The sequence below is a fragment of the Amblyomma americanum genome, chromosome 7 (assembly GCF_052857255.1).
Source record: "Amblyomma americanum isolate KBUSLIRL-KWMA chromosome 7, ASM5285725v1, whole genome shotgun sequence".
NCBI classification, from domain to species: domain Eukaryota; kingdom Metazoa; phylum Arthropoda; class Arachnida; order Ixodida; family Ixodidae; genus Amblyomma; species Amblyomma americanum.
Window position 1 is genome coordinate 62,484,674 of NC_135503.1, and position 13,013 is coordinate 62,497,686.

The window sequence follows — 13,013 nt, forward strand, 5'->3', positions numbered from 1 at the left end:
CAGGGGAAAGAACTTTCCAGTACATCAAGTCATTTCTCAGTAACAGAACGGCAGAGATTGCAGTGGGAGAGATTAAATCAGACTCTATCTCAATTGGAGGTAAAGGAACGCCACAGGGCTCAGTCCTGTCACCCTTCCTTTTTAATCTCTCACTAATTAAAATTCCTTCTAAATTAGCAGCCATCCCGGGGCTGCAACACACAATCTACGCAGATGATATCACTTTATGGACCACAACTGGCAGCGATGGTCAGATAGAGGATACCCTGCAACAAGCTGCAGACATAATACAAGACCTGGCGGGTAAAGCAGGGCTAACCTGCTCGCCCTCGAAGTCCGAATTATTTCTAATCAGATACAAACCAAGGGGCCCTCGAGCAAAAAATTACAAACCTCCGTCTCCACTGAAAATCTGGGTGGAAGGGCCCCCTGTAAAGGAAGTTCAAGCTATAAGAATCCTAGGACTCTTCCTTCAGTCGAACCGGAAGAACAAGAAAACACTAGCAAAACTCCAGACAACCGTCAATATGACGGTAAGACTAATTAGACGAATTGCAAGCAAAAGGAAGGGAGTGAAGGAGACAGAACTTTGCAAAATAGTACAAGCATTTGTAGTAAGCAGGCTTGTCTACGCACTCCCATACTTAAAATTAGACAGTAGTGAAAAAGCCAAGGTAGGGTCTATGATTAGAACAGCATACCAGGTAGCATTAGGGCTACCGAACTGTACCTCCATCGAAAGGTTTCTGGGCTTGGGAGTACACAACACCTTAGACGAGCTTACAGAGGCACACTTAACAATGCAGAGAGGCCGGCTTTCCCGCACCAAAGCAGGAAGAACCATACTTGATCGTTTAGGACTAGGCATACAGTTGCCACCCCAAGATACCAAAACACAGATACCTGAACGCATCGCTAAGGTAATAAGAGTTAAGCCACTAGCTAAGAATATGCATCCTGCTCACCACGAGGGGAGAAGAAGGGCTAGGGCAAAAGCTCTACACAACATATACAACCAAGATGAACATGCAGTATATGTAGATGCCGCAGAATATCCCCAGAAACAAGCGTTCGCACTAACGGCGGTGGATACGCAAGGTAGACTGATAGTCTCCGGCACTACCATAACGAAATCCTCGGAAACGGCAGAAGAGGCGACAATCGCCCTTGCTATCATTAACACAGAAGCTACTACCATACTCAGCGACTCTAAATTTGCCATACGCAATTATGCGAGGGGCAGAATTTCTCAGGCAGCAATGAGCATATTGGGTCAAACCAAAGACTTAGACAGAATTATTGAATTGATATGGGTCCCGGCTCACTCGGGGAACCCTGGTAACGAAGCGGCACACATAACAGCTCGAGGATTCGTCAGCCGAGCAGGGGACGCTGTCGTTGCTGAGTGTTTTTCGAAGGACGGCCTATCATCTTTTCACGATACTACTAATCATTTTAAACTTGAAAGGAAGATATTCCCTCCTCCAGACAAAGCCTTTAATAAGGAGCAGGAGACCGCTTGGAGGCGACTCCAGACGCGATCCTTCATGACGCCTTACCTGTTGTCAAAATTCTACCCCGGTGAATACGACCCTGCATGTACATTATGTGGTGATTTAGCCACTTATGATCCCCTATTGTGGAATTGTAAAGAGGAGCCGCCCCCGAAATCTCTAATACAGGTTCCTACTCTCGAGCAGTGGGAGGCCGTGTTGGTCAGCTCAGACTTGGGAGTTCAAACCCGGGTCATTGAATGGTCTACTCAGGTCGCTATCAGCCGTGGACTGATAGCCACCTAGCACGGATCGTCTGCATTCTGCCTTTTCTGACGAATTAAATGTTTTACAATCCAAATTGCACGATATCCGGACTGCGGTCCTGAAAGAGTTAAGGACGGAGTTCAACTGATTTACTGCAGCGAAAGAAACCATCTACGGAGACGGATGAGAAATTATCAGATGCACATGCCTCTTTCCGGATTGCAAGTGCTTGAATGGCAGCAGCTGCCATACACACATTTGACCAGCACATGGGAAGATGCTGGAGACCTCAAAAATGGCTTGGAAATATTTTTGTGCCTGAAAACTGTTTTCTCAAAGTACTGCAACATTTTATTGGCCGCCTGTGATCAGGCGGCTATGATAAGTTGCAGTATTTCCCCTACGGAGGCTTGGGCACAGGACATCATGAAATTGAGTAAGAAAGGATAAGCGAAGGAGTTTTTTTCAGGAAGACATGGCTACCATTTTGATTTTCCCAGAACTGAAGCAGTTTGGAGCTTTGGTCAAATGGTGTCCGAAAATAAATGCGACCCTGGTGCTATTCGTAGTATGCATATAGAATCGTGGGAGAATTGCTGTGGATCGAAACAATCTTCATTCTTAGGGCAACAGTGCGAAAGACTTGGACGAAAGGGGAGGGCACAAGATGAGTGCTGACCACAACTGAAGTTTACTCTCAGGAAACATGACCTATATAAGGCCAGCGTGTTCATGCCTTCGCGCTGTTGCCCTAATAATGCATAACCAACTCTCCTGCTTAGTTATAGTGCTGAGTTTTGATGATGACTTGATTAGTTATGAATTAAACCAGACCCATGAATATAGTATCATGTACTCAAGATTCCGAATTATAGGTTTCTCATTAGAGATTCAAGGACTTTTGTGGAGTCCACAAGAATTCCTGGCATGACCTTTCATTTTTGCAAATACACACGGTGGCGCTTTGCATGGCCAACACTACCCTCGAGCTCCATTGAACGTCGTGCACTAGTCGACTTTTTTCTTCAGTAATCCTTCCGTGTTCGACTTCACCCACTCCAATGAACCACCCTATATCTCTACGTTTCGCACCCGTCACGCCATCAACACCGGTTCTTCCCGCCAGGACCGCCAAAAGCCCTGCCTTTCGTCGCCATCGGAGCTCAAGGTGATTAACGAACAAGTTCAAGATACGCTCCAAAAGGGGGTAATTTGGGAGTCTTCCAGCCTTTGGGCGGCTCCAGTAATTCTGGTGCGTAAGGACAGTACGCGGAGGTTTTACGTAGACTGTCGCCTTCTGAACGCCCGACACCAAAGAAAGTTGTACTCGTGTGCCCACTAAATGGCGCCTTAGACTTCCTTTCAGCCGCTTCTTACTTTTCTCGTGTAGATCTAAGACAAAGTTATTGGCAGATTCCTTTGCACCCTCAGGATAAGAAAAAACGGCCGTTGTCATGCAGGACAGCCTTTTCAATTCATGGTTTTGCCCTCCAAACTTTGCTGCGCTTGCAACCTTGGAACCATATCTGTACACTCCTCGAGGAAAATACGACATCAGCAGCAGAAGGAATCCCTAATATTGGCCTACCCGCCGTGGTGGCTCAGTGGTTAGGGCGCTCGGCTACTGATCCAGAGTTGCCGGGTTCGAACCCAACCGCGGCAGCTGCGTTTCAATGAAGGCGAAACGCTAAGGCTCCCTTGTGCTGTGCGATGTCAGTGCACGTTAAAGATCCCCAGGTGGTCGAAATTATTCCGGAGCCATCCACTACGGCACCTCTTTCTTCCTTTTGAAGCGAAAAGCTTCACTATGCTAGACAACACCGCGGTTCGCGCGAGCCGGCGTATGTCGGAGCCCGAGTGATGTCACGCACGGCGCAGGTGGCCGCCGCCGACTCCGTCGCCTGACCTTTCGCCGCTGCCGCGCGTGACGTCACGCGCGGCGCAAGTGGCCACTGCCACGCGCTATGCGTCATCGTTTGACGTTCGCTGCAAGCGCGTGTTTATCGCGGAGGGCGACTATATAACCGCTTGCCAGAGAAAAGGCGTGCGCATTCAACATGGAAGGAGAAGAGAGTGATACTACCGATACAGAAGTGCTACCACGGGAGTTGGCTGAAAAGGAGCGAAGAAATGAAAGGCTGAAAGAAAGCTCAACGAGCGTCAGGGACACCTGAACAACGAGAAGAACGTCTCGCTAAACGACGCAGCAAAGCCGAGTCTGAAACTCCAGAAGTACGACAGGCACGTCTCGCTAAACGGCGTGAAAAGGAAGCTGAACAGCGACGTTCGGCCATGTCAGCTGTGAGTAGCCAAGATGGTGAAAGTTCGGGAATTGCTGAGCAGTTGCGAAGGAAGAATGAAAAGGCCGTAAGCATAACCATAGGCTTAATCATAAGGCATAACCATAAGCTAAACCATAAGCATCACCGAACCTTTTAGCTTCGAGATATCCAGGCTTAACCTTAGCTAAGCCCTAGCCAATTTTTTTCTTTCACTCCCTCCTTTATCCCTTCCCTTACGGCGCGGTTCAGGTGTCCGCCGATATGTGAGACAGATACTGCGCCATTTCCTTTCCCTAAAAACCAATTATTTTATTATTAATATATTGGCCTTAAAGGACTATAGACACCTAATTTTTTGCTCGTTTTCTTCTGTCAAGAGATGCGTTAGACATTAGAATACATGGATTACCAGGTGGTATTTGCCTACAACCGCTAAATAATTCAATTATAAATTGAATTCCTTCTCTCATGCTTTTTCGGTTTCATCGACAGAACGACGACTGTGACGTCAAGTCGTTTTGGTCACGTGATCCACAAAAACTAATATAATTGCTGATATGTAGTTTTAATTCACTACGACATTTAATCCAGCCTCTCAATTGCAAGACCTGGAATGACAAAATGACCTGTCAGCGACTATATTTCAGTTTTTCAAGTGAATCACGTGACCAAAATAATAAATTGATGTCACAGTTGTCGTTCGGTCGATGAAGCTGAAAGTGCAACAACGTAAAGAGTAGTAAGTGCTTCATTAAAATAATAAAAAAAAGAAGGAAAAGATTTTTGCTAGCCCAGCATATGCCATTGATACTAAAGCACCTGAGCTGGGGTAGAGGAAATAAATGATAGCAGGCAGAATAGAGAAATGAAATGAAAGGAGTGAGGGGACAGGAAGAAAGGATAGGGGGAGAGGTAATATACACAAAAACTATTTACACAATAATAAATATGTGCAGGTTGCACGCGTGATTAGTTCATGATGAAACAACGTCAATAAGAAATTCAGTTATAAATTATTTAGCAGTCGCAAACGAATACTGCTCCATGTATACGAATGTCTAACGCATCGTCTGAAAGAAGAAAACACACAAGCAAAAAATTTGGTGTCTATATATAGTCATTTAGGGACTGATTTGAAATTTTTTTTATTTACTTATGTACACATGCCAAGGTTACCGGATACATTGACATTCACAAGTAGACATGACGCTAAGAGTGAATTAAGGCGAGCCAATTAAAGAGGTACCATAAGCGTCTTTCAGCAACTAACAGGAATTGTTTGTGAGCGATTTAATACTGGATGCATACCTATTCACAGAAGAGTGAAACAGCAATAAAAGAACTTCGTTCCGACAAAGCACGCTGTCCTCTCGAGGTACTGTTCATTTCTTGGTACCTAAATTAGTATGTATACTTGAAACTTCTTGCGAGATCATCAGAATGCTGGTAATCTTGCTTAATTTGCTAGCTATTAAGTGTGTTTTCGCACTTATTTTTCTATTTGATGGAATTGCTCTGTGTGTTCTATTCACAATTGTTAGCGTACGGAATGCGCCTACAATAGCCGCTTTAATTTCTGGATCTCAATGTGGGTTTCTGCGAAAAAAACGTTTGCATCGTAGACGTTATTTTTTTTTTTTTGCTAGCAAATACGCGTGCTTGTGACGTGGCGCAGAAAAGAAAACATGTTAATTTTCGCAGCGTATGGCAGTCTTTCTCCCATGTGCCTCAGAGCTCTAGTGTAGTAGCTACAATGACGTTACTCGTATACCATCGTCTGTATAGGAATGATAGGGGCTATCAATCTTTATCGCGAATCTCTATCGCGATTCTTACACCACGTAAGGAGCGAGTCACAGAACAGATGGTTTTTAGGGCGAGATTTGACTCGTCACAGGCGAAATCGTTATTATACAACACTGAATGATGTTTTCAAAATAACATCAGATTCTTTAACTCAGTAGTGTATAAAATAGCACGAATTATTGTTTCCGTGGAAATGATTCTTTCGCATAATGACTACATCGTTTCTTATCGTGCTTTACAGTGCTGAATATTGATTCAGCGCTTAAATGCTTACGATGAACTATATATTTTATGAGTCACCAAGAGAGCATCATCTTTCCACCACTTAATCTAATCATCCGCTGGCACCAGGAATTATCCAGAAATTTTAAGCCAAACCCTGGCTGTGCATGGCTCACTTCTGGAGTAGTTAATAATATTAACTAAATGCTAGAAAATAAAATTGTTCTCTTTCAAGCAGCCGTGAAATTTTTACTGACCAAGCAATAAACCCGGTGCATATGTGCATCACTCCGAGGAACTAAGCTTAGATTTTTCCGTCGTAAACTTGCTGAAAAATGCATAAAGCGTATTAAAGAAAATGTATCACTTAGCAGCCACTATCGTGCTTCTGAAATTTCACTCGTGAAACATCTTTAACAAAATTACCGCAACCGTTGCCTCGCTCGACTGCAAAACAACAGCATCTCAAACAACAATATTTTCTCGAAAATGCAACCAGCTTTTAGCGGAACGTCAGTGTGCCGAAAAATTTGGAGCATATACAGATTTAATGTAACTATTATGCTAATAAATAATGCGACATCACTGCGGTAACCCGCATTGGAGTAATGCGAAAGCATTGACGCCTCCTCGGCACTCGTCGCCTCTATTGGCTCCTATTTACCTCTATTGCCCCTATTTGCCTTAAAATTTGTGCAATTCGTCTAATTCCAACCACGCTTCGTTCTAAACTTTCAAATTTGGCGCCGCGAGTTGGCTCCGCCCACAATTCCGGTAACATGGTGCTACACTTCTGGCGTTTCAAATTTGGCGCCACTGTTGTCGTGGCCACGGCCACTTTTTTCACATTTTCGGCTCTAATTAATGAACTATTCATCCGTTCATCAAATATTTTTCGCCACATCATCACATCATCCTCTTGAGATTATAACCAGTTTTTAGACGTTCTCTCTTTCTAGTTCCCCACAATGGCTGCGGACACGCAGGGACTCCGGAACTTTCTTCCTAGTGTGTGTGTGTGTGTGTGTGTGTGTGTGAGGGGGGGAGACTTCAAGCTTATTTTTTTCTTATTTTTTATTTAATCCTCATTTACATAAATTTTACATTTCTATTTTTTAATTTTTAAATGATGAAAGGTTAACTGCGTTGTGGTGACGTAACTCTAGCAGTCACGAAGACAATGAAAAGGCTTCCAAAAGAAACTGTTTAAGGAGCTGACTTGCGCCCACTAAGAACTGAATGACTCAGCGGCCACAAGCGTACTCAGCCACAAGCGTGCTCGGCGGACATCGATCTTGGCCGCGCTCAATTTAAAGCTGGCAAGGAACCTTCGAGATAAAGAACCAAAAGCAACTACAACAATTTGGAAAAATGTGGAAGCATTTACTCATGGTCACGGTCAATGGAGATAAAGCTGGCTGCACCTCGCATTACAAAACAAAATGATAAAGCAGCGTGCCGGCGGTCTTGAGTGCAAATGAACAAATGGTGTAAAGATTCATGGCAATATAAAACGAACTGAAATTGGAAGCTCTATAGATGGGAAGCTTTATGCACGAGGAGTGATCAATTGCATTAAAAGAGTGTGTGCATAGTTTGTTTAAATTCTGCTAATCATGATCATGTACACGGGTCAGACAGTCGACTTCTGCTGGGACATGACTGGTTTAGGTTACTCGTATACGAAATGCTTTGCAACTGGCTACGAAGCCAAGTAGCTCAGCCCCACTGTGCTTTGAATTAAAAGAGTCCTAGAACTGAAGTGTTTCAATTGTCACAAATCTGACCCAAGTGCAAGCGATTGGAGACAGGGGAGGGCACTGCCCCCCGTGGAAAAATGTGTGTGTGTGGGGGGGGGGGACTGCCCCTTGCACCCACCTGTTCCGGGGTCCCTGCGGACACGTTTTGATGACACGAAACCGCCGACATAGCCTAGTAAAGCTTTCGCCTTAAAACTGTGCCGCATTGAGGAGGACGGCGTATGCATTGATTCTTCATGCCGCAAGCGCTCACGTTTAGCGCTTTCATTGCTCAAACGAGAATATGATAAATGTGGCTCTCTCCTGAAAGTGTCAAGCATGTCGCATCACTTACTAGTGGTTGTATTTAACAGAGCGGGAAAAAAAGCGCGAACTGAGGTGCGCTCACGTGTGCCAGCGAACACATCGTGCCGGCGAGCGCGCAATGGCCTTCAAAGCGTGCCGTGCGCAACGCGCACAGCCGGTGGAAGAGGATAATCGACGAGGAAAGCGCGGGATTGTAGGAGAGTGTCGATAATTAGGGACCCTATAGAGGACTACTGAGGACGACGCTGGAGCGACGCCTTTTTTCGTCAGCTGAAGTTATTTTTGACGTCACATCCCGTCCTCCAGTACCTCAGTCCTTCCGCTCCGACAAAAAGAAGTTCGCACGGATGCAAGTGGTGCCATGCTGTTCTGATTCAAAGATTCGACTAGCAAGAGACGCATACGCGAGCCATTCCCAAAGCAAGCCAGAGCGGAACTATACGGTAGCCGAACAGAAATGTAGTGCAGTGATCTTCGCCACCCAGTAGTTCGCTCATAATTTTATGCTTTTATGGACGCCCTCCAACCATACTCGCCGGCCATCACTCTATCTACTAGATGTCAACCTTCGAGATGCAGGTGTGATTGTCTAGCGCTCTGGGCCCTCCGCTTACAGTATAACTCTGCTGTTGTCTGCAACAATGGCGAAGGAATACCGACGCAGACCAACTTTCGCGGCTGCCGCTTGCCACATTGAGTGTAACGCCGAGAATTTCGACAATTACTGTTTGATCCTCATTCCGGAGTTTGTGGACGTTATCTTATTAGAGCAAGAAAAATACCTGGGTGTAAAACACCTTCTGGGGCTTCTGGCCGTTTTTGTGTACGCGACGGCCTTCCGTGGGAAAAGAGCTACTCCGCTATGGGCTCACGATTTCTGCTTGTAGTTCCGAAGAGCCTTTGCTCATATGTTTTATGCGTACTGCACGACTGCCCTAACTCTGGTCGTCCCAGATCGGTGCTCACTTTCCGCCGTGCGTAAGAATGGTTTTAGATCATGGAAATGCGTTCCATGACTGAACAGTCCATGGCCAGTTGCTGGCAGCGGCGTCTGCGCCACAAACGCCCTACATCCGTTCCAGCATGGTCTGCTGCACCCTGTGCACGCCTCCCAGCGCTTCTCTCGAGCAAGTCCGCCGAGATGCTTTCGAAGTCTTCCGATGGAAATCGCTGGATCGTCATCTGTCCGATTATCTTACCTGTTACTGCGAAACGGCGACTCTTCGATCGGCTACTGCGTACCAAGAGTTACTCCGCATACGCCATGGACCGCCGCGAGTTATAAAAAGTGATCGAGGCCCTCAGTTCACAGCAGATGTCGTGGAGGCGTTCCTGCGTCTACGCACTACAGCTTTTCGCCAGTCCACGCCTATCAACCCACAAACAAACGGTTTGACTAAACAGATAAACAGAGCTCTAACCACCATGCTTTCGGTGTATGTGGCCTGGTATCACAACTGGGACACAATACTGCCTTTATCACTTACGCTATGAGCCCTGCGCCCCATGGGAAGACGGAGTATTGCCTTCCTTTCCCATGTGCGCGTCCTCCATGCACACCCTGGACACCATCTTGCCTTTTTCTCCAGCGATGACCCCTGCGCTGCTTAGAGCACGTGGCTTGCCAGAAAAGCTTGGCGTAACGCCCGCTAATAGCTTCGCAAGAACGCAGGCTATGATGAGCGCCGTCGGCACGTCACGTACGCTCCAGGTGATGTGGTCTGGCTTTAGCGGCCGCTCAGGTGCCGAGGCCTTCACTAGCAGCTGTTTGCGCACTATGTTGTGCCTAGTGCTTTTATTACCCGACTCAGTGGCGTGACGTACGAGACTGCACTTCTCAGCGCAACTGGTCGCCATTAAACAAAAACCTAATCTCACGTCTGAAGTCGTGCCACTCACGTGAGACTCCACGACTCGACCCGTGGTATTCGGCTACGCAAGGGGAAAGTGTTACAGCCGCGACGACGTCGAATTGCTATGCGCACGCGAAAGAGAACGACGATCGCGGGTCTCCGTCCCGCTGGGCTCTGAAGCGACTTTCATGCGGCACAGGACCTCTGACTGGACCCCGTCCGTAGTGAAGACCTTCACTCGTAGCGTTATTAAAGATTTCTTCATAATATTTAAGCAGGGGCAAGCTCTGCAGAGAGATTTTTCCTTTACCAATACATACCGAGGCTAAGGTTTGGTTTACGGTTTATGGGGATTTAACGTCCCAAAGCGACTCAGGTAGTGAGGGACGCCGTAGTGAAGGGCTCCGGAAATTTCGACCACCTGGGTCCGAGGCTATGAAACTTATTTGCATTTATATGTGCATTAAATATGGAGCTTTTTTCTGTTATTTTTTTATAAAAGAGACAGACATGATTGATATTGGCCTGGAATTTGCTGAGTTTCTGCCACCCTTTGTAAAATGCAGTCTGGCGGGGAAGCATTAATTTAAGAAAGCATTAGCTAGCAAGCGAGCGATGGTTTAGGGAACAGATTTCACAGGATATATATATGCCAACGACATTAAGGTAGGCACCGTTATTGAGTTGCATTTATGTTAATACAACTTCCGCTTCAGAAACAGCTTTCAGGTGCATTGCTTTGTCGCAGGAAGCCTTCATGCACCTACAATTGTCTTCCTAAACTACGAGACCGGTAACAGTTTACGAGGAAATCATCATGAATATCTTCAAAGTGCATTTCACTGTATACGTTATCGCGTGCACAATAGCGTTTACACTGTTTAGAGATTATACTGAAAATATACGTAACGTGGACTTTAAATAAACTTTTTGGATGCTTAAACATTCGAAAAGCATCAAATGACTCGAAAAGTACGAGTCAGGAGGGGAGGCTCAGTTCACTAGCTGTCTCCAAAGAGCACTTGTCTTCGGCTGGGCCAGAAGAGGACAAGTACTCTTGTCGAAACGCTGGCTAGTGGGCTGAGCGCCCCTTCTCGACCCTGTTCATTTTGTTTAATATTGTATATATATACTGTGTGTAGCAATCATTAGTAGCAATAGTTGGGACTTAAGATCCTAACTATGCTTTCAGAACTATGCACATATGTACAAGTTATCACACTCTGGTCGCATATTATTAGCTCATATTTTATGTTTCGAACACGCTAAACAAGAAGGACGAGGTTACGCAGGCTCCTCACAGAATCGGGAGCTGATTCAAAGACCAACTGTCATAACAGTAGGCCTTATCTTCGTTTTGCGTTAAAGCGATGTATGTTTCTTACGAGTTAATTAGCTCATAAGATGTTTTGTCAAACTGAGGAAGCTCAATGCTGCCTCCATCAGCAATGGAACTGACTGAAAGAGGGTATGATATGACGGATGGCTCGGCAGCTTTGGTGAGATCCAGATGTTTCCTGCTGACATAATCGACGTCCAAATTGGCTCTCTTTTCTCCTTCTCTCGTCTCAAGGATGACAATTACTCTCGCTACTTCTGTGACGAGCTTCTTGAACGGAGGCCGCATTTTGGGGTCGTTGTGCCAACACTGGAGCATGATTCTGTACCTGGGTTTAAGGAAAGGAGCAGTTAGGGAAGAGTGGGCCGATATGCTATAAAACAGGGCATCAGGGTTGAACGTTTTCCATAACAAAAAAAAACACGGAAGAATACTAACAGCTCTCTTGGGCAGAAATCTGGTCGCTGCATTCGACGCCCTTGCTTCAGGAAGTCGACGATTTCAAAATGGTCCACATCCGGATAGGGCGTCACACCGCGAGTTATCAGCTCCCAGAGCAAGACACCGTACGACCACTGAGAAAAAACAACATCGCAAACTTAATTAACACCACTCCATAAAACTAAGTAAAAAAATCATGCGTTTGCTCTAAATCGTTAATGAAGCTGTCAGTATTCTGCATCGCGTGCACGACTTACAACATCCGACTTGTAGCTGTAGATGCCTTTCTCCAAGCTCTCTGGAGCCATCCATTTTACCGGAAGCTTGGTCTTGTTATCACTACTGTAGTAATCCTTCTCGTAGATGTCTCGTGACAGACCAAAGTCGGCCACACGTACGACGAAATCTTCGCTCAACCTGTAATCAGTTCGATAATTGAATGCATTGCGTGTGACACCAACCGCATCAATCCGTACGAAAATATCGCTCTACTCACATGCAGTTGCGAGCCGCAAGGTCTCTGTGCACGAACCTTATGTCGGACAAGTACTTCATGCCTTCAGCCACGTGGATGCCAAATATTATCAGTTGTTTCACAGTTGGGTGCTGGAGAATAGCGAATGCAAATATACGGGTTTTAATTAAAATGAGCTTTGAAGGCTAATCTAAACCTGTCACGTTGCGAGTGAATAGATATTGTGAAATTGTTGTGATTCATAAAACGTTTTCATTTAGCGCCGAATTGCTCTGCAGGCCATTACATGTAGTGAAGATCGGGTTACACGTAGGAAAATAATCAATTATTTAGGCTGTGGGTCTCATAAATATATCGACAGTCTATCTCGCCCTAGACAGTAGATGTACGAAAGGCGTGGCGAATTCTAAGAGGACTCATAAGTTCGCACTCGAGTCTTTAGATGTCTCCGTCTTCAATTATCTAAGCCGGCAAGCGCGCTCGGCTTCTTTCGCCACTTTTGATGTGTACCGACCCCCTTACCAGCGCCGCAGTGTTGAAGAGGCGGTGGCTACACGCGCTATGCATCTCACTGGGACCTTTGCTTCGGCCCCGGACTCCGGCTCCGCCGCTCCGTCGACCGCCACGTCGACGCAGCGTGCGCACTTGACTGCAGTCGTACAGGCAACCGTGGCCCTGACCTGAAATATGTGCTATGGCCATCGCCTCTTCTTCAGCAAGTCGCCGGCGCGGGTCACGTGGGGAGCTACACATGTCGTGCTGGGAAGCA

At 46.1% G+C, this 13,013-nt stretch overlaps 1 protein-coding gene across 1 annotated transcript in view; it reads right to left on the minus strand.

Annotated features, from left to right (window-relative positions):
- Positions 1-11,370: 11,370 nt before the first annotated feature.
- LOC144097734 (uncharacterized) overlaps positions 11,371-13,013 on the minus strand; it is a 38,211-nt gene continuing 36,568 nt past the window's right edge. Inside the window, exons 8-11 of the mRNA XM_077630372.1 lie at positions 12,266-12,375; positions 12,027-12,186; positions 11,767-11,903; positions 11,371-11,656 (exon numbers count right to left, since the gene is read on the minus strand). Coding sequence (XP_077486498.1) covers positions 11,371-11,656; positions 11,767-11,903; positions 12,027-12,186; positions 12,266-12,375 — 693 coding nt within the window. The remainder of the gene's footprint in view (positions 11,657-11,766; positions 11,904-12,026; positions 12,187-12,265; positions 12,376-13,013) is intronic.